Source organism: Dromiciops gliroides, chromosome 2, assembly GCF_019393635.1.
Source record: "Dromiciops gliroides isolate mDroGli1 chromosome 2, mDroGli1.pri, whole genome shotgun sequence".
NCBI lineage: Eukaryota > Metazoa > Chordata > Mammalia > Microbiotheria > Microbiotheriidae > Dromiciops > Dromiciops gliroides.
This window is the reverse complement of record NC_057862.1, coordinates 135784883-135806247: the sequence shown is the minus strand read 5'-3', so window position 1 is coordinate 135806247 and position 21365 is coordinate 135784883. Positions and strand designations below refer to the sequence as shown.

General features: G+C 39.6%; 1 protein-coding gene across 1 annotated transcript in view; it reads left to right on the top strand.

Annotated features, from left to right (window-relative positions):
- The first annotated feature begins 1501 nt into the window (after window positions 1-1501).
- LOC122738403 (60S ribosomal protein L8-like) overlaps window positions 1502-21365 on the top strand; it is an 80200-nt gene continuing 60336 nt past the window's right edge. Inside the window, 2 exon segments of the mRNA XM_043980448.1 lie at window positions 1502-1601; window positions 7368-7497. Coding sequence (XP_043836383.1) covers window positions 1502-1601; window positions 7368-7497 — 230 coding nt within the window.

Here is a 21365-nt window from a genome sequence, read left to right as displayed (position 1 = left end):
CAGCATCAGCCATTGGAGGGTACATCCACAGTGATGAGATCACAGCTACATTGGAGTATTTTAGTACACACACACATAGATTTATACACATTTATTCTGAAGTGTGTTATTTTGACTAAGCCTGTCCTTTTATTGGTATTAGGAACTCCCTTTATGAGTGCACAACTATTCTACAGCTAGAGAGTTGCCTAAACACTGAGAGGGTGAGTTGCCAAGGCCTGGCATATGCTGAGATGCAGCATAGCATGGTGGAGATAGATAGATACATATATACATAATACACATACACACATATATACAAACATAGACAGAAGGGCAGACAGATAAATGATACCTTTTATATATAAAGATTATGCAGGGTATAATCTTTCTATTCAAATCTTTTGCCTTAACCCCCTTGTGATCGAGGGCATACATTAATGTGTCCCTGGTGACATCCTTTAGTCTAGTTCTTCTTAGGAGTTTCTAATTTGGTATATGTTGCAGACTGATCATCACTCAGCTGTCAGGGGGTGAAGGATGTAACCATCGGCTGTGATAAAATAAGGCTAGATGACCCATAACTTTTGACCTCACCAGTCCTTTGCTCAGTCCATTTCAACAATCCAACAGAGCTAACCAGATCCTCAATAAAGTTCAAAATGCTATTGAGAGGAGTCTTCTCCCTTGATTTCACTAGAGCTCACTTGTTTCTGATTGGGCTGGCAGGCAAGGTAAACTTTAAGCCTAAATGATTATTGCCTTAGCTTTTCATTATGACAGCTTCCCCTTTAAGGGTCTGCTGCCAACAGCATGAGTGAAAACAGAAGTCTAGATGCACCTGCAGCTGAAGTCACACTACAAGGTTCCTGCTGGCTCAACTGCAGCTTGGATGAAAAGGAGCTGGGGTCAACTTGTACTACTTGGCTTGCTGGCAAGTTGTATTGGCCCCTTATCTCCCAGGAAGTGGAAAGATTAAATCCCGGAGCTTGCAGAAGGGGATTGTGTAAAGGATTGGGGGTGGAAGTAGCTCTGGGCAAATCCTGCTGCTGATCCTGGCAGGCGATGCTGGCGTGGGCTGGAGCCTGGATATTGTGAATGGAACTTGGACTCCAGCTCTGGACTCCTAGAGGATGGAGGGGCGGGGCAGAAGGGAGGAGCATAGTAGGGAATCAGAGAGAGGGTGAGCCTATTATTTCTCCTACAAACAAAGCCCGGCTACCTAGACTTCTATTTTCTGCCTTGCCAATGGTTTGTTCTTGGATGGTGGCCCCTTCCATTTTCCCTCTATCGATTCCGTTGGATTGTACTTTTAAATCTTCGAGCACATTGAGATGCCCAATATGGGAGATAAAATTAACTATAAAACTTTAATAATATTATGAGTTACTGCAACAATAATAACAGGGTGGAAAATGTATGGCAGTAGCTATTCTTCCTCCGGGAAAGGAAATGGCTAGAGCTCATTGTCTGAAGTCACAGAAGAGAGGGACAAGGCAGGGCTGGTGGTGGGTAAGTAAACATGGCCCTCTGTATACCTAAGCAGTGTGTCAGCTCTTCAGCAAATAAGAGCCAGCTGCTGGGGGCCCCTGAGGGATATGCTCAGCCAAACAAAGAAACCAGTAAAGTCACAAGGATACTAATGAAACTGTCCTCAGAAGTATCCTCTTCTCCCAGTGCTCCCTGATCTCCTCACCCCATTTCCCATCTCCTCATCCCCCCTCCCCACCCTTGGCCCTTGACCCTTCTGGATGGTGACTTCATCTTTATTTCTTTACTTTTCTTTCTTTTTTGCGGGGCAATGAGGGGTAAGTGACTTGCCCAGGGTCACACAGCTAGTAAGTGTCAAGTGTCTGAGGCTGGATTTGAACTCAGGTCCTCCTGAATCCAGGGCTGGTGCTTTATCCATTGCGCCACCTAGCTGCCCCAACTTCATCTTTTAAGGTTCATTCTCTAAAGAAAGTCCCTCATTCTACTCAGGCCATCCTTCACTGGAACACTGACTCCAAGAGGAGCTAGGTGGGATGAGTTGCATCAATATACAACACACTCAAATAATCTCCCTCATGATAGTCTCCATGATCACATCTCTAGGGATATCTTAAGAGAACCAGTTATGATTAAATCTGACATCACTATTTCTTGGGGGTTTGTGTGTGTGTGTGTGTGTGTGTGTGTGTGTTTTGTTTGTTTGTTTGGTTTTTTTGTGGGGCAATGAGGGTTAAGTGACTTACCCAGGGTCACACAGCTAGTGTCAAGTGTCTGAGGCCAGATTTGAACTCAGGTCCTCCTGAATCCAGGGCCTGTGCTTTATCCACTGGGCCATCTAGATGCCCCGACATCATTATTTCTTCCAACATTTGATGAAGAGACAGCATTTCTTCTCTTTCCAAAAAGTCTAGAAACATTTATGGAGTGCTTACTATGGTGGGGGGGAAGGTGCTGGGAATATAAATACAAACAAAAAGAAACAGTCCTTGCCTTTCTAAGGGAAGAAGGTAACACCTAAAAGTGAGGGCATGGTGGAGAAGGTCTGACAGTTGGGGACAGCTGGGGAGCCGGTAAATGTTTCTTCCACAGTGAAGACTTTTTGATACCTAGCTATAATGTTTAAATAAATGCATCACTTTGGAATGAGTGGATTAAATTTAGGGACATTATCTGGAAAATAAGAAAATTAATGTATGTGATAGATCACAGACTCATATGATTTAGAATCATAGATTTAAAGTCAGAAAGGACCTGAGAGAGACACCCTAGTCCAACCTCCTCCTTTTCCAGATGAAGAAACTGAGGCTCACAGGGATTAAGTGACTTTCTTAAGGTTATATAGATCACATAGAGCTTGATTTATCCCATGTCAAAAATCCCAATTTATCCCAAAGTCAACAATCTTGCTGTGTTTAAATAGCTCTCATTGTTTTCTTATGGATTTGAGTAGCACTGATGCCATTGTACGGACTGAACCAGTTAAGGAGATAATGGGTTCCCCCTCCCCAGAGATCATGGGATCATAGATTTAGATCTGGGAGGGGTCTGAGAGGCCATCAAGTCTAACTCTCTCATTTTACAGATACAGAAACTGAGGCCCAGAGAGGTTACAGGTCTTATTCAGGATCGCAGAACTAATGAGGCAGTATTTGAACTCTATTCTCACAGACTCCAGTGTCAATGGCCTATGGTTGCCTACCATGCTGCCTCTTCAAGCAGACGACAGCCAGCCAATTATTGGGTAGCATTATAGAGGAGATTCCTCTAAAGGCTGGATTTGGTGGTCTCCAGAGCTCCCTTCCAAATCTAAGATTCTGTGACATCTAAGAAGGGCTTGGCTCAAATTATCTCACTGCTGGTTTGTTGATATATATATATATATATATATGCACACACACTGATAAATTTTCTCTAGAAGGTCCCTCATGAATGCAAATAAAGTATATGGAGAGTAGCAGATTAGCCAGGAGCACATACCAATACCTTATTGTTTCTTGGATCACCTAGGAGAATGCTGAACCCTGAAGGAATGGGAGGCAGAGCAGGTATATTTTGGTGGGGGGACTGGGCAGATGTAAACTCACTAAAGGCAGTGACTATATTGCTTTCTGTTTGTATTTGTATTCCTGGTGACTAGTACAGTGCCAGGCACATAGTAGGCACTTAATACATGTTTATCGACTGACTGGCTAGAGCTCTACAATGTCAAAGCAAGAGGAGATTTAATCCAGCCCTTTCATTTTACAAATGAGTAAACTGAGGCCCAGAAAAGTGAAGTGAGTTGTTCATAATTTGAGAGCAGAACCAGAATTCCCTGGACAGGCACTGGTGGAATTAATTGCTCAATCAATCAATCAACAAATATTCAGTATAAGGTCTGTACAGAAAGAGATTCAGAGGAAGGTAATATAGGGTTCTCATCCTATAGGAAAGTGGTTTTTGAACTTTTTTGATCACAAATCGTCATCATTAAAACATTTCTAAGCACATAACCTCAATATTTACTATGTATATTTATTTTTAAATCATATACATAAACGAATATATTCCTATATCATTATAATACACAAAAATTCTGGATAATTATAACTAGCATCATTATAACAGCATTTATTTATATAATACTTAAAGGTTTGGAATGTGTTTGACATATTATCACATTTGATCTTCACAACAACTGCATATATTACTATTATTCCAATTTTGCAGATGAAGAAATTAAGGCTGAGAGAAATTGTGACTTGCCAAGTGTTAGAGCCAGTCAAAGCAACAAGCATTTATTATTAAGAGCTTATGATGTGCCAGGCACTTTGCTAAATGCTTGGAATACAAATATAAATAGAAAGGGGGCAGCTAGGTGGTACAGTGGATAAAGCACTTGGCCCTGGACTCAGGAGGACCTGAGTTCAAATCCAGCCTCAGACACTTGACACTTACCAGCTGTGTGACCCTGGGCAAGTCACTTAATCCTCATTGCCCTGCCAAAAACCCAAACAAACAAAACAAAACAAATATAAGCAGAAAGTCAGTACCTGCCTTCAAGGAGCTTATAGGCTAATGAGGGAAGACACAAGAAGAGAAGCTGAAAAGTGAGGTGTAAGGATTGGGGGAACTGGTAGGGAGGGTGGTTACTGGCACAGTTAGAGAAACTCCAAATAATCAGGGCTACAGCCTAAGGAGGAATGAAGAAGACACAGCCTCTTCTTTAAAATAGATTCTGGAAGGAACCGGCTAATTACAGGTAGGATCTGCAGGAGTGGGAAGTACTTTTAGTGTGAGGGGTCCACAGGTGGAGTAAACTTCCAGGATAAGGATGTTTCTCTTGTAGAATTTAAACTCGAGTCTTCCTGGTTCCGTATTAAGTGCTCTCTCCACTATGCCACCTAGTTAGCTTCGGATGAGCTAAAAAATAAAATAAATATTTTAAAAACAATTTTATTTTATCCATTAATTTGCAAACAAGGTTTTGCTCTTAAAATAATTTTGTAAAAATATGATTGGATATGCTGTTATTTTTTAAAAGTTTGGCTTAAACTTCGTGATAGTCATTTGAAGTTGTGGTTCTAAGTTCAGTTTATGGTTTTAATGTCTGCCCCTGTTGAAAAAGATGCTTCATAAAGACATGTGGATCCAAATGGAAAGAAATGCATCATTGGATGTGCTTACCAAATCATGATACTTCTTTTTCAATCCTTTGTATCAATTAGACTAAGATTTTTCTTCAGATTCAACTAGTAAAATTCTATCTTCCTGAGGGTCCATCGGATCATAGATTACCTCATAGGTCTTCCAGTCCAGGACTTCACCTTATCACAGGAGAAATTTTTATGTGACCCCAGCTATATATGTATATAAAATAGGTATACATAACCTTTTACTGTTGTCAAATTTTTTGGGACCCCCACATTCAGTTACATGATCCCATATGGACTCCATATGAAGCTTTGTTCTAGTCCAGCCCTTCATTTTTCAGATGAGAATACTGAAGGGTTAAGTGACTTGCACAGTGTCACACAGCTAACAAATATAGATGAATTTCAATCAGTTGTTCTTGTGTCCTAATTGGAAGGGGTTACAATTTTTTTTTAAGTGAGGCAATTGGGGTTAAGTGACTTGCCCAGGGTCACACAGCTAGTAAGTGCTAAGTGTCTGAGGTCAGATTTGAACTCAGGTACTCCTGACTCCAGGGCCAGTGCTCTATCCACTGCGCCACCTAGCTGCGAAGGGGTTACATTTTAATACTTTTAACAAATGGTCTGAAACTCTTTCTTCCCTTGGAAGATTTCTGAGTTAGTAAACATGGCCTCCTAGTTTTTTAAGTTTTTGTAATGGATATGTCATTTTTGTCAATAGCAGCTTAGTTTTGTAAATGTTTAATTATTGTGATGGCTTTATACAATCATAAGCTAATATTATCAAGGTACAGCATGCAGATAGGATGAAGTTCATCATTAATAATAGTAAAGGTAAATCTATAACTAAAATAATCTTGATGATTTTGAATTTCTTTGGTAATATCTTAATGTGATGGGGACCTTAGCAGTAAACAGACCAGTTCTGCCATGTTCTTATTGTTCATTTGTGCTCTTGTTATTAATATCACTTTCAATCAATGGTTTCTTTGCGGGAATCTTTTGAGCTATTTTCCCATTTTGTGAGGTTCAGTTTAGTTAAAGCTACATCACGCAATCCATAAATCTACTTTACTGGGCACCGGTGAATTGTAATAGATTACAAAAGGCTGAAAGTAAATGAGAAAATGAGGGCAACACTATCAAACTCTCCATATAGAATTCCCACTTAAAAAAAATACATCATACTACACATGACAATTGGTCATTCACACTAAAAAAGTGAGGGAGCCAAAGTGAATATGTATGTGTATGTCTACATAACATTAATAAAGTTCTCGGGGGCAGCTAGGTGGTGCAGTGGATAAAGTACCTGCCCTAGATTCAGGAGGACTTGAGTTCAAATCTAGATTCAGACACTTGAAACTTACTAGCTGTGTGACCCTGGGCAAGTCACTTAATCCTCATTTCCCCACCAAAAAAATAAAGTGAAATTTTTTAAAGTTCGAAATAGTTCTTATTTTTTTAGGTTTTAAAAACAAGAGTAGACATTCTAATGTTTTCTTCCTGAACTCCAATGAATGGTCTTCTGCAATCCACTTTGGAAGCTACCATTCTAGGAGATTAAATGATGGTCTCATTCAGGATAATAATACTACCTTGCATTTACATCGTGCTTTAAAGTTTGCAAAGCACTTTGTAAATATCATTTCATTTGATCCTCACAAAACCCTGGGAAGCAGGTGTTATTATTATCCCTATTTTAAAGATGAGAAAACCGAGGCAAAGAGAGGTCAGATTTTCATGAGACCCTGGTTTATATGGGCATATAAAATTGCCCAGGGTCTCACAGCTAGGAAGTATCTGATTCTGGGTTTGAATTCAGGTCTTCCTGACTCCAGGTTCAGCACTTCCTCCACTGTACTACCTAGGTGTCTAGGATAGGCTATCTACATCAATAACAACAGTATCAGACAAAATATGATAACTGCCAAATGGCAATCAGTTTCAAAGGAGTCCAGAAGAGAGCTGGATATCTCTGGCTGTATTGATCTGGAAAAGCTTCTCGTTGGGGGTGGTGGGGGGAGCAACAAAACAGTCTGGAAGAGGTGGGCCTTTAGGCTCGACCTTGGCTCTTGAGCAGGCTGGTGGAAGACTCTGCATTGTAGGTATTCTTGTGCCTCCAGAACACTGCTCAAAGAGGAGGTAGAGGATTCTGGAGAACAGCTTCTGTGCTTCATACTAGTCATCAGTTATGCAAGCCCTGAACATGTATTTATACACACATTTTCTAGCTCTTTCCACTCCTCTTGGCCTAACCCCCAGAGGCCCAGCAGAAGCGAGAGGGGAGAGCCCCCTTATTTGGTATTGGAAAGAAAGGGGAAGGAAAGGTTATGCTCAAATGCCTGCGGCATTTAGTCATCACAGCGGTCCAATTGTTTGCTCAGAACACCAAGTAAGTGATTCACTTTCAAACCAGTAGGTGGCGATGCTTATTAACATCTCTGGAAAATGGCACCTGTTCATATCTCAAGAATGGGTAAACAAACGATTCCAGTTTTCTGGAGGTTTTTTGGTCTAAGTAGAGCAGGGACAAGAAACAACCCAGTTGATTATTTTAATGATTAAAAAAAAACTTTCAAAATTATTTTAAGGAAAAATCCTCCAGTGACTTTTTAAATGTTGATTTTATATGAATGTTAAAAACTGTGAAGCAGGATGAAAGTGTGAGTTTCAAGTTAATTCTGGCTATAATTGTAATTCTTTATAGAACACGAAGGCGGGCGACTAATGTAAAGGTAAAGAATAGTTTTGGGGGGGGGTAGTAGGAGAGTCACTGAGGTGACCTGAGGTAAACCTTGTGATCTGGGGTGAAACATGTATCTTTCCATATCTATCAACTATGGATCTGTTAAGTCATTGATGTGAATATTCCTTCCACCGGTGCAGACAGCAATCTATTCCTCTCTTCATCACATGTAATATTTGTCCTTATTATCCCCCCAAATCTCTATATTACATCTACCCAATGTCCCGAAGGGCATCCTCTAGGTCTGTGGATACAGGGCTCAGGACAACCATCTGTTATACACACAATGGGAATAGCCCACCCCATTGGTCAGAGGCCCCAAAGGATTGAGGTAGGAAAGTGATTGGAAGTTCTCAGATAAATGGAAGCCAAAAGCCCTGACACTAGAGTCTCCTGGGTTAACCTGTTTTCAGGAAGCATTTTTTTTTTAAGGCATATAACTGCGCTAGAATAGAAGTCAAGAAATCTAGGATTCAGACTGAGGCTTGCTAATTACTGCCTCTATGTACTTAAGCCATTGAATTTTTCTAGTTCTCTGGTTCCTCATATGTATAATGAAGGAGTGTGACTTGATGGTTTCTATAGCCCCTTCCAGCTTTACATCTAAGATCCAATGACTATAAGAAGATCTGGGGTGAGCAATACATTACATTAGACAGGTCCCAAGTCTGGGACTAGAGGCAGCATCCCTCAAGGGCAACATTCAAGGGGAGAGAGGAAAGGATACTTGTTTTCTAAATGCACATGTGTGTTGAAAAAGAGAGTTCTACTCTCTGAGGCATATAAACATTTATTTTAAGACTTGATATTGTGACTATCTAAGTAACTATGATGGGGGCAGTGCTACTATTGTTATTTCTTTAAATTGAGTCAAGTTGCTCCCCCCAAAAGTAAAAATGTTCATTCTTTCATCAAGGGTGAGGGCGAGTGTTTAATGCCAAGTCTTGCTTAGTGCATATAAGTATTTTGCCTTCACTCTGCCCAAGAGATATTTTGGAGATACCTCCAAAGAGGTTCTTATCTCTAGCATTTTATGAACGTACCTGCTACACTGTAGAATGTTCCAAAAGAATGTCTTCCCAGGCAGAATGCTATGGTAAACTTTTCTATTTTCAGTGTGTTTAAGGCAGCCTTTTTGTTCGACTATACAACCCACACAATGATACAACATCCCCTTCCACCCCCTCTCATTGTTCCATCTGTTCTCTGAGAGTGTACCAATAATTTTCACACACAAGACATGTTTCAAGTTTCTTCATCTGGAAAGAAACTCATTTTCCATGTGACACAATTATTGCCAACTTTTAAAAAAGGAGTTAGAGATTCATGCTTACCTTAGGCTTAGTGTTGCTAATTTCACTTTCCCTAACAATAAGGTGATTATATGAAAAAATTAAACCCAAGAAGTAAATTTTTTATTCCTCCAAGAAAAAATTTGGGAACAACAAATAAAATAAAATGTATTTTTCTTCTAAAAGTTTTTAGGTATTTGTTTATTTTACAGAAGATTTATTTATCTTGTTATGTAACATATTTCTTGGGTGATATATTTAAGAATATTTTCTGGATCATGACCTTCTAGTCATTACCATATTAGCTACAATCAATTCCACAATGGGAACAACTTGATAAACCATAATAATAAGCAACCTCATGAAGGTTGCTTGATGTTTTATGGTTATCTAGTGCCTTGTTTGCTCTTAGATTTGCTCAATACAATGCAAAAGAGAGAACTTCAAATATTATTTCAAAATGCATCACATTAACCAGAGGGGAAAAAAAGTATTTTAATAAGAAGCCAAGGCTGTCAATACAACTCTAGGATTGCCACATGGCTGTTATTTGCTCTTACATTCCAGAATTCTAGGTCCCCATGCCTCATGCCAGAGAGATTCCATGAAGGTATGGAATGTGGCAGCAGGGCTAGCTGCCTTTTCTACTCTTGCCCTGTTTAACTTGAGAAAAAAATTAGGTCTTGGAATTCTACTCTCTTCTTGTCCTAAGCTGACTGAAGGCTGACCACAAGAAGATGGTTTCTTTAAGAGCTACTGCAGACACAGTTTCACCTGAGATTGAATATTTTTGTTGACAGTGTTAGGTGCAGAGTCTTATCTAGGAATTTTTGTATGGGGGCAAGAGACTAAAGCATGCCCTCAGTTGAGACAGATGAAAATGGTTAAAGAAAGGGAGGAGGAAGGAGAGAAATAACTCATCCTCACTAGTCTTTTGGTAGAGACCTGTTTTAACTAATTGTTCTTATTGACTAGGTGCTAAGTAACTTCTAATGATGACAAAGATCTATAAGTGCTGTTAGCGTTTTTAAAATTGTGTGCCCTGTGGCAAAGCTCCAGTTGTTCCACTGTAGTTATCTCTCTGTTTAACTGTACTTCCCCTCACTGATTAATGAGAATTAATTGATAGGCAGCAGGGGGTGGGGAAGAGGCACTGGGACTCATTTTCAGTTTCTGATTAAGTAGGTAGTAATCTCTCAGGGAATAAATTGGTCACCTGAGTTCAAATTACCACTCTACTATGTCAAAGTACCAGCAAGATAGCCGCCGTCCTCCTCCATCAATGCTACCCACTTTCCTCTATCACCACCCATCTTCCTGGCCTTACAAGCAACACAGGAAAGTACAGGGCCTAGGTTGAGCATTCTGGTTTTCCATACCATAAGTATAGATCATCTTATAACTCAAGGTATCTCCAGAAACTATAGGGAATGAGCATTATTGAATAAAGTTACCAAAAAGAATGACAGCCACAAGAAGCAGTCAGCTGAGTGATAGCTTATGTCATTTTGAATAGAATAGCTGATCTCATCTTCCGCTTCATCTAAGTGAATTCTAGGTGGGCTTTTTAAAATTTAATGATGTGCTAGGCACAGTACCACTTAAAGTCTGAGTCAGGAGATGTGGCTATAGTTTAGTAAGCAAGTCCAACAAAGTTGTTGGACAAGGGTTGCTAGGGGCGAAGTACACACCATTAGAGGTTTACCTGTAATCAAAGGTTTCAGCTTCCTGTCTACAGTGCAATCATTTTGGGGATCACCCCGGGAAAAGTTGTGAAGTCATTAAAACCAGTCTTTGGCTTTTCCATTCTGAACCCATTCTTTAGCCTCATGACTTTTCTTCCCATCTGCCATCAAGATCTTCTGTCATTTGTCTATCAAAATATTCTCTGTCAATGGGACCATTTTTGGTTAATATATCAATTTTTAAGATCTATTATTTCATGAGGACATTCCCTCTACCAACAGATGTCAGCACCTTCTTTGCAACTTTATAGTCTCAAGAGCTGCCTACAGTATTGAGGTTAAGGGACTTGCCCAGGATCACCTAGCTAATATATCAGATGAGACATAAACCCAAGTTTTCCTGACTCCAGGAACAGCTTTTTTCTACTATACCAGAAGAGTTTTCATTAGATGAGTAGGATTGTAATAATGAGCATGTCATGAAAGTTGACTATTTACAATTTTGGAAGTGCGCTTTCTCATGTAGTTTGGTTTTCTTATTATTACGTGAATAGATTCTTCCTCACTATACCCTATGTACCCTGCCTTCTCAAACTTGTGGTTTGTATTAGATTTCATCAGTCCATAATATAGCGTTCAGTTTTCTTCTCTTTCCCATGCTCTGATAGTCCATTCTCAGTTTCTTTTCTAAAGTACATTTTCGACACCCTTTTTGATTCCCTTCCATGGTGGGTTTCCAGGATTGCTGAGAAAGGTGTCAGCCACCATCTGTTAAGTGGCTTTTCAACTTGGGAATGCAAGAAGTTAATTTGACATAGAAACTAGAGCACAGTGGTGAATCAAGCTCAGAGAAGGATGTTCAAATAATACCAAGGATTTGATTATTGCCTTCCAGAATAGTCATACTTTCATCCATTCAACAAATGTTTACTGAACACCTATTACATTCTGTGCCCTGGACCAGGGCTATGAGAAGTAACAAAATTCCCAGGACAAGTTTGATGCCATTCCTTAATTGAATCCATTGTACTCAGATCTCTTTATATGAGAATCATACACTTTGCAGATGATACTAAACACCTAAATACCAATGGATGATGTCTACTAGACTAGAACTTTAGTTTGATCTGCTTTTGTTCTCATATTTCAAACCTTCTTCCTAAATTCCTTCATCCTTAAAATGAGAAATTCCATGATAGAATTGTTTACTTGTTTCTTTTTTAGCTTTATTTTATTTTTAATTTATGGAATAAACAAGAATTTCTATAAGTGTTATAAAAAAGATGATTGCACATGAAACTGAAAATCTCTTATATGTAACTTGCTATTCCTTTTAAATATATAACAAAGTTATCATGTAATTTAAAAAATATTGCTTCCTCCCAAGCCACAATTAGACACAAATAGGTGTGTGTATATGTATACACACACACACATATGTAAAATTTTTCTATACATGCTTTTATTTATCAGTTCTTTCTCTGGATGCAGATAGTATCTTTCTTCATATGTCCTTTATAGTTAAGCTGGGTATTTATAATACTCAAAGTAACTTATTTGCTCAAAGTTGTTCTTAAAACAATATTGCTATTACAAGTTATCGTTGTCTGTATACCAGTCCACAGAACATCTGTCATAGTGAACATATGCACCCATCCTAAGCAGTGGTGGGGAGGCTGAAGTTTCACCAAATGAACAGGAATAGGACAGAGCCAGTAAAAGTTTTACCTAAGCTTTTTGAACTGGACATCACCTCTTTCATGACTTAGAAGACCCAGACATTAGGCTATCCAGGCTAATGAGTTCTTACTCATGTAAGATAGACATGCTATTTAGTGTCTCCTCATAGCAATCCCACACCCACCTTTTGGTTTTTAAAGATTCCAGTCTCCAGTAAAATTGATGGCCAGCACCTCCTCTCCAACCTATTAGGCTATTGAACTTATCCACAGAGTCATTAAACATGTTTGTGCTTGCCTAGTCTGATGGTGCTCATTGAACAATAGGAAGCTTTGGCCTGTGGAACTAGTGAAATGATTCTATTTTCTACCTCTCAACACTATCTACTTAGATGATGGCTTTCTTACAGAATCCTGAAAAGCAAAGGAGTCCAAACTGCTCTAAATATCATCACAGGACTGGAAAAGAAAGTCACTTTCCAATATTCTAGCCAACAATGTGATCTTTTACTTTAACCTAGTTTCAGCTGTCAACATGTAATATTTATATATTGGTTATTACATGAGGGGATAAAATGATGTCTGATGTTTTGTCTTTTTATCCCCAGAACCTAGCATAGTGCTTGGCACATTCATTCAGTCATTTTAGTTGTGTCTGACTCTTCATGACTCCATCTGTAGTTTTCTGGGCAAAGACACTGAAGTAGTTTTCCATTTCCTTCTCCAGGTCATTTTACAGATGAGGAAACTGAGGCAAACAGGGTTAAGTGACTTGCCCAGGGTCACACTACTGGTAATTGTCTGAGGCTGGATTTGAACTCATGAAGTTGAGTCTTCCTGACCACTTCACCACCTAGCTATACCACAGTGATGCTTAATGACACTTGTTGATTGATAGATTGAGATAACTGATTTGACAAATATCCTCATGTGGGCCCTTTCATATCATGTACATCCTGTCCATAAAAGAATGAAATTGGGGCAGCTAGGTGGCGCAGTGGATAAAGCACCGGCCCTGGAGTCAAGAGTAACTGAGTTCAAATCCAGCCTCAGACACTTAACACATACTAGCTGTGTGACCCTGGGCAAGTCACTTAACCCCAATTGCCTCACAAAAAAAAAAAAAAAAAAAAAAAAAAGAATGAAATCTTCTCTATCCAGACAACCCAAACAGCAAAATAAAGAGTTCTGGTTTCAGAGCCAAGAGGACCTACTTCAAGTCATACTTCTGGCAAATTTTGATTGTGTGCCCCTGGTCAAGTCACTTAATTTTTCAGTATGCTAGGCAATTCACTAATACCGTAATTTTCAAAGAATTCATTAACCTAAATTGATAGAGTTTCTTCATCTGGGATTTCTATACCAATGAAATCACAAGTTCAGTCCCTATCCCTGTGTCCCTTATACCTAACTTCTTAGTGTCATTTTCTTTTTCCCTAATCTTTTCCCCCACTATCCTTGCTCATTTAAATATGGCTTCCTTTTGTCTCTTCCCCATTTCCCTAACTCCCTGAAGTTCTTACTTAAACAATATTTGAACTTTTCTCTCTACTGACATACTTCTCTTATGGTTCAGGTGACCTTGGCCATGCCAGAGGAAGGAAAACTCTGATAGATCCTACCAGATTGCCCACCAGGCAAGGAATTGATGGTGATGGTTGATGAGGCAGCAGCTTACTAAAACTGTTTTACTATTTCAGTAAAGGAACTACTTATGATGACGAGGAACTTTGGGTAGTAGTGGGAAAAGAAACAGTTTTGAAATCTGAACGTTATGATTCAAATTCTATCTCTGCTAGTTCCTGAGATGTTGGCAAAATCCCTTCAACTCATTGAACTCTTTCCTCCCAGTGCTTTAGCACCATGCTAGACACATAGTAAGCACTTAATAAATGTTCTTTCTCTGTATCTCTGTCTTTCTCTCCTCTTTGTCTCTCCCCGTTTCTGTTTCTTTCTCTCTGTTGCTCTGTCTCTGTCGCTCTGTCTCTCTTTCTCTCAACTATCTATAAAATAAACAAAATTATTTTCAACATTCAGGTCAAGAACCTACGAAATCAAGGAACTTTTGAAGTTTTAAATGCAAACCATCTCATGGTCTAGGAGAAAATTTTTAATAATTATCTTGGTCCATTTGAATACATTTTTAAAAAAAGACTTCGGGGGCAGCTAGATGGAGCAGTGGATAAAGTACCGACCCTGGATTCAGGAGATCCTGAGTTCAAATCCAGCCTCAGACACTTGACACTTACTAGCTGTGTGACCCTGAGCAAGTCACTTAATCCTCATTGACCCACTCAAAAAAAAAAAAAAAGACTTCATTTTTCTTTTTTTTTTCTTTTTTTTTTTTGCAGGGCAATGAGGGTTAAGTGACTTGTCCAGGGTCACACAGCTAGTTAAGTGTCAAGTGTCAGAGGCTGGATTTGAACTCAGTTCCTCCTGAATCCAAGGCCAGTGCTTTATCCACTGCGCCACCTAGCTGCCCCCCATTTTTCTTAATTATGTTTCCTTGATGCAATTTCAACATAGGGTCTATAATGTAATGAAATCATATGTATAGGGAAGAACTTTGAAATTTTAAAATATTCTCCTATGAATCCAAGATACCATTAGGAAAGAATTATAAAATTTTAGAGTTGAAAGGGACCCTTTAGAGCTTCTAGTTCCCATTCTGTCATTCTGCGGAAGAAAAAAAATCAGGCAGTAAGAGAAGTGATTTGCCTGAGGCCACAATATTAAACCTGAGGTTTCCTGACTCATAAGCCAGTGTACTTTCCAATATACTATGCTGTGCTTCTTTTCTTCTTTCTCTTCCTCTTTCTCTCTATTCCTCCTTCTTTAAACAACAACGAGGTACCTTTTAATTCTAAGAATTTTTTTGGGATACAACAGTTCTAACTTCAATATTATCTATCTTTGCTATAGTTCATAAATCGAAAGAATCCAGCAAGGTATAGTTTAAAAAGGACTCAATACAAATTAGAATACCTGGGTTCAAATTTTAGCTCTGCCACATATTGCTTGAGCGACCTTGAACGAGTCACTCATTTCTTTGACCCTCAGTTTCCTTATCTGTCAAAGGAAAGGAGTGGGCTAGATGCCCTGTTAAGTTCCTTCTACTCCTAAATCTATGATTCTAAGTAATAATTAAGGGGGAAGATGTTTTTCTTTTTCATTCATTCACTTTATAAGAACCAACACACACTGGTCAGTGAGGTTAAGCTCCCCGGTACATTCATCAATGCTTCCTGTTGGGGTTTTTTTCCCTTGTTGTGCACAGTATAATTTTGGTTACCACATCAGTCAGAGTAACAAGGTTCTTCTGTACCAAGGACACACAATCAAGGGAAAAAGAGAATATTGACCAGACCGACTTTGGCATGTGACATCAATGCTGGAACTTTCCAATATAAATGCATTCTCTCGGTTTTTTTCCCTTCAGTCAGTTCAACAGCGCACCAATTACTAGTCATTGTGGTAAAAACAAATAAGGCTTCATTAACATCGCCTTTCTGATGGTGGTAAACAAGTTTATTTACACTTGAGCACTGCTGAAGAATAAGTCATAGAGAAAAGTTCGTGGTAGGTGGCCTTGCCTTTTTCATTAAGGCCAGCTTTTACAAAATCACTGGGAATTCAGTTAGACAAGCGGCTATTCAAGTAAGCCCGGGGTTAATGAAAGTATGGTGTTTGTGCTTGTTACACAAGGGACAGCAACACTTGTAATCATAGATGGGCACATTTTTTATTTAATGATATATGTCTTTGCTCTTGCTAACATTCTTTCTTAACCCCTTGTGACTTTGTTCTCTTTGCAATGGATATGTGCAATAGATAACTTGGATTTATGTAAGGAGAGAACAGGTTCCTCATACTGACTGTTCATAACCAACTGAAAAATGTGTATTGGACCCATGTTTGATGGTTCTAACTACTGGCAGGACAAGGTAGGACCATCAATTTCTATTTGGAAGGGACCTTAGTAGTCTTCTAGTCCAACCCCTCCATTTTTTTTTTAAGTGAGGCAATTGGGGTTAAGTGACTTGCCCAGGATCACACAGCTAGTAAGTGTTAAGTGTCTGAGGCCGGATTTGAACTCGGGTACTCCTGACTCAAGGGCCGGTGCTCTATTCACTGCACCACCTAGCTGCCCCCCAACCCCTCCATTTTAAAGATGAGGAAATTGACCTAGAAAGGTTAAGTTTCTTCTCCAAGGTCACACAGGTAGAACTGGATTAGGATTTGACCTTAGCACTTCTGATCACAGATCAAGTGCTCTTTTTTGCTATACATGATAAAGAGTATTTCAAATGATCATCTAGTTTTGGGGAGTGAGGCAGTGGTTACTTGGGAGAGTAACAAATAAAAATCAGTTAATCAATATTTATCAAGTACCTACTATGTGCCTGTACCTATTATGAGCTAAACCCTAGGCATACAAAAAAGAGGCGAAATACAATTCTCTACCCTCAAGCAGTTTATAGTCTTGCATGAGACCTCCGAACTTGTTTCCCACTTTGGTATTAGGAAACATTGGTCCTAGAGAATAGATAATGAAACATGCTTCCCTCCTCTTGGCAGAGGCAGGGAAGGGGAGGAGGGCTGCAGGGGCAGAATGTTACATACACTGTCAGAGGCAGTCAGAGTATCCACTGCTTTTGTTTAACTATTTTTCTTTGTTAAAAGTCAGGGTTCAATTCCAGTGAGCACATGTGTATAGGGGAGAGGAAACAGGCTATAGTCAGAAATAAGTGTGATATAAAAACAGAAAGCACTAAAACTTATTTTTTTAAAAAGTATAATAGGTAGGGAAACTCAAAAAGAAAAAGGAAATATTTTGTTTGCCAATAAGCAAAGACCTTCATTTAAATACAGTACAGGGGGCAGCTAGGTGGTACAGTGGATAAAGCACTGGCCTTGAATTCAGGAGGACCTGAGTTCAAATACAACCTCAGACACTTGACACTTACTAGCTGTGTGACCCTGGCCAAGTCACATAACCCTTATTGCCACACCAAAAAAAAATACTGTACAAAACAACAGCAACAAAAGAAGGTGGCAAAGGTCAAGTCTCTATCATGAAGTTTAATATCTAAAGCCAAGAAATAAGGGAAAACAACTTATAAACAAAAGTAGAGATGAATGAAATCTTCTATTGCTACCAGTATTAAAAGTATTCTTTTACTGAACTTAAAAAAAACAGGGAAGAGTTGTGAATGAGGTTCAAAAAGACCTATCCCCAGGGGCAGCTAAGTGGTGCAGTGGATAAAGTACCAGCCCTGGATTCAGGAGAACCTACGTTTAAATCTGGCCTCAGACACTTGACACTTTCTTTCTTTTTTCTTTTTTTCTTTTTTTGTGAGGCAATTGGTGTTAAGTGACTTGCCCAGGGTCACACAGCTAGTAAGTGTGTAAAGTGTCTAAGGCCGGACTTGAACTCAGGTCCCCCTGACTCCAGGGCTGGTGCTTTATCCACTGCGCCACCTAGCTGCCCCAGACACTTGACACTTAATAGCTGTGTGACCCTGGGCAAGTCACTTAAGCCTCATTGCAGTGCCAATGGAAAAAAAAAAGACTGATCCCCAAACGTAGCTCTTCTACTACGACTGACAAAACCCTTTATCCTAATGCAGCTATAAAAATATTATATCTAAGAGATGAAATAAGGTTCTCTGAGTAGAAGTCCAGTCTTAGAATCAGGAATCATAGATTTAGAACTTAAAGATACTTTAGAAGATTTCATTCCAACTGAATCATTTTTCCATATGAGGAACCCACAGTCCAGAGAGACCAAGTTACTTGTCCATAGTCATAAAGGCTGTAAGTGATGGTGAAGGATTTGAACCCAGATATTTAGACTCTAAATCCAGTATGTTTTCCACTGTGTCATTCTGTCTCTCTCTGTTTCTGTCTCTCTGTCTCTGTCTCTGTCTCTCCCTCCCCAACTTCTAATACTCTCAACAGGAGTAAGTCAGAAATTTTAGCTCTTAGAATATGACTGAAGTAATCCATCTGGACTAATTTTTTTTTTTGTTGCCCGGGGGGGTGGGGGTGGGGCTCTGCTCACTTGCCTGGATGGTACAGGCAGCACTATTCCTGCCTGACTGGGAGATCTGGCCAATTCATCTTCCCCAGATCAGTCTCAGAAATGGGTCCAAGACCCTTCTCTATGAGTCTACAATGGCAACAAGAACTCAGTTTCAGTAACCTGAGGCTGCAAGGTACCAAAATGAGGTCAGAGAGCCAGAAAGAAGTGACTGGAGGCTCTCTTGCCAAGAGACCTTAGGGAGGTCGATTTAAACAGTTTAGTAAAAACCAATGGGCACATCTTCCATCGCTGTCATCGCATGCATTATTATATACCCGGAGTCTCTCCCCTCTGTGATGAAGGTGGGGAGGGGCATGCATTTATTATTCAAAGACCAACTTCACAGTCTTGGCTGGGGTCATGGCCATGGGCTTGTCATGGTCATATTTGTTACCTATCATGCTCCAGCAGCTAGAGGCAGTAAGGAGCATTAGTAAAATGGGGGGGGGGCGGGGTCTGATTTTAACCATTAGTTAGTCAGTCAGCAAACATTTATTAAGTGCTTACTAATGCCAGACACTGAGCTAAGAACTGCAGATACAAAGAAAGGAAAAACATATAGTCCCTGTCCTCAAGGAACATACATTCTTTTTTCTTTTTTTTTTTTTGCTGGGCAATGAGGGTTAAGTGACTTGCCCAGGGTCACACAGCTAGTAAGTGTCAAGTGTTTGAAGCTGGATTTGAACTCAGGTACTCCTGAATCCAGGGCTGGTGCTTTATCCACTGCGCCACCTAGCTGCCCCAAGGAGCATACATTCTAATAGGGAAGATGACATGTAAATAACAAGGTACATACAGGATATATAAAGAGAATATGGAAAGTAATCTGAAAGTGGAGGCTATTAACAGCTGGGGGAGGGGAAGAGTGGGAAAAGCCCAGTACAGAAAGTGGGCTTTCAACTGAGTCTTGCAGAAAGCCAAGAAAAGTAAGAGGTGCGGGTGAGGGGTCAAAGCATTCCAGGTGTTGGGGAAACACCATTCCAGGCCCTGAGATAAGAAATGGTGTCTTGATGGAGGAAATGCAAGTAGGTCATCGTTATTGAATTACAGGTTCAGTTCATGGAGGAGACTATGCTCTTTTTTTTCTTTCCCGTGTAATATAAAAGTAAACTAATGACCAAAGGTTACATCTACATGGCTAAATGATGTCTATGCTATACCTTGAGCCGAAGAATGACACAGTCAGGTCTGTATTTTAGGAATATCATTTTAGCAGTTGTGTGGAAGATAGATTATACAGGGGACAGACTGGATGTAGGAAAACTAATTAGAAGGGTTGCTCATCTTGTGTGATTCTTGTCTATGCAGAGGCAGCTAGGTGGCTCAGTGGATAATTGCCTGGAGTCAGGAAGACCTAAGTTCAAATCCAGTTTCAGATATTTACTAGTTGTATGACCCTCGGAAAGTCACTTAACCTCCACCTCAGTTTGTCTAACTGTAAAGTGAGGATAATAATAGCACCTACCTCCCAGGGTTGTTGTAAGGATCAAATGAGGTAACATTTGTAAAGCACTTAGCACAGTGACTGGCACATTGTTAAGTCCTTAATAAAATGTTTATTCCCTTCTCTTACATTCCCTCCAATATTTAATATGTAATATGTAATATTCATTGAAGATGTACCTAATTCATTAGAGGCTTTCCTCTAGGTCTTTCTTTCTTTCTATTCATTCATTCATTTTAAAGTTTCATGGAGGGGGCGGCTAGGTGACACAGTGGATAAAGCACCGGCCCTGGATTCAGGAGTACCTGAGTTCAAATTCGGCCTCAGACACTTGATACTTACTAGTTGTGTGACCCTGGGCAAGTCACTTAACCCCAATTGCCCTGCCAAAAAAAAAAAAAAAGAAGGAAAAAGAAAAGTTTTATGGATGTCCAGACAGAGAGGTAATGGACTCAAGGTACAGAATGTAACATATATCTTTTGGATGTAGTCAACATAGGAATTTGATACAAGGATTTTTCCACCCATTGAGTTAAAGGGATAGGAGAGAAAGAGGATAGATTTTTGTTAATGGTAAAAAACAGTTTAAAAATACATAAGGAAAGACGATCTAAGAGGTGTTAGTATTAATGGAAAATGGCAGCCAAAACTTGGCAAGTACTGAGGAACATAACATAAAAGCCTTAGTAGAAATGGGACAAGAGAGGAGTATAGAATAGCGGGTCGAGGAAATAGTTTGAGGAAGCAAAATCACATGCTTACATGAGGCAATCTAGTTTTTAGTCTAAGCCACAGAAACAAAAGAAAGCATGAGGAAAGACTTAAAATCACACAAGTCAGGGGGTCACTTCAGGCAGGACCTCAAAATCTAGGGTTCTTCATTTGGTTGACCTTGCCCTGCAGCTGGAATTACTGAATCACCTTCATTTGGCAGTAAAGATAGAGCAGCTGAAGGAGGCACATGAAGCCTGTGTTGGTGTGGGTTAGTACAGGCTGGTGGTCAGTCAGAGCTAGCTCTCTCTTATTCCTCTTTCTGACTTCATTTCTTCTCCTTATCCAATCCTCTATGTTCCAAGTGATAACTTTATGATCCTTCTTCCATAGAAGATAAGTTCTGTAGGAGAATAATAATGGGAACTTCAGACTCAACAAGATAAGGGAAACATCTGAGGGGCATAAAGGATTACTTGACACCCCTCAAATGATATCATATCAGAAGCTTTCTCTTCCATCTATGGGTAAAGCTCACCTGGTGGCAATGATACCATTTCTTATGTCTATTATTTCTACCAATGTCCATAAGTAAATGACCATCATTTAGTTTTGTGT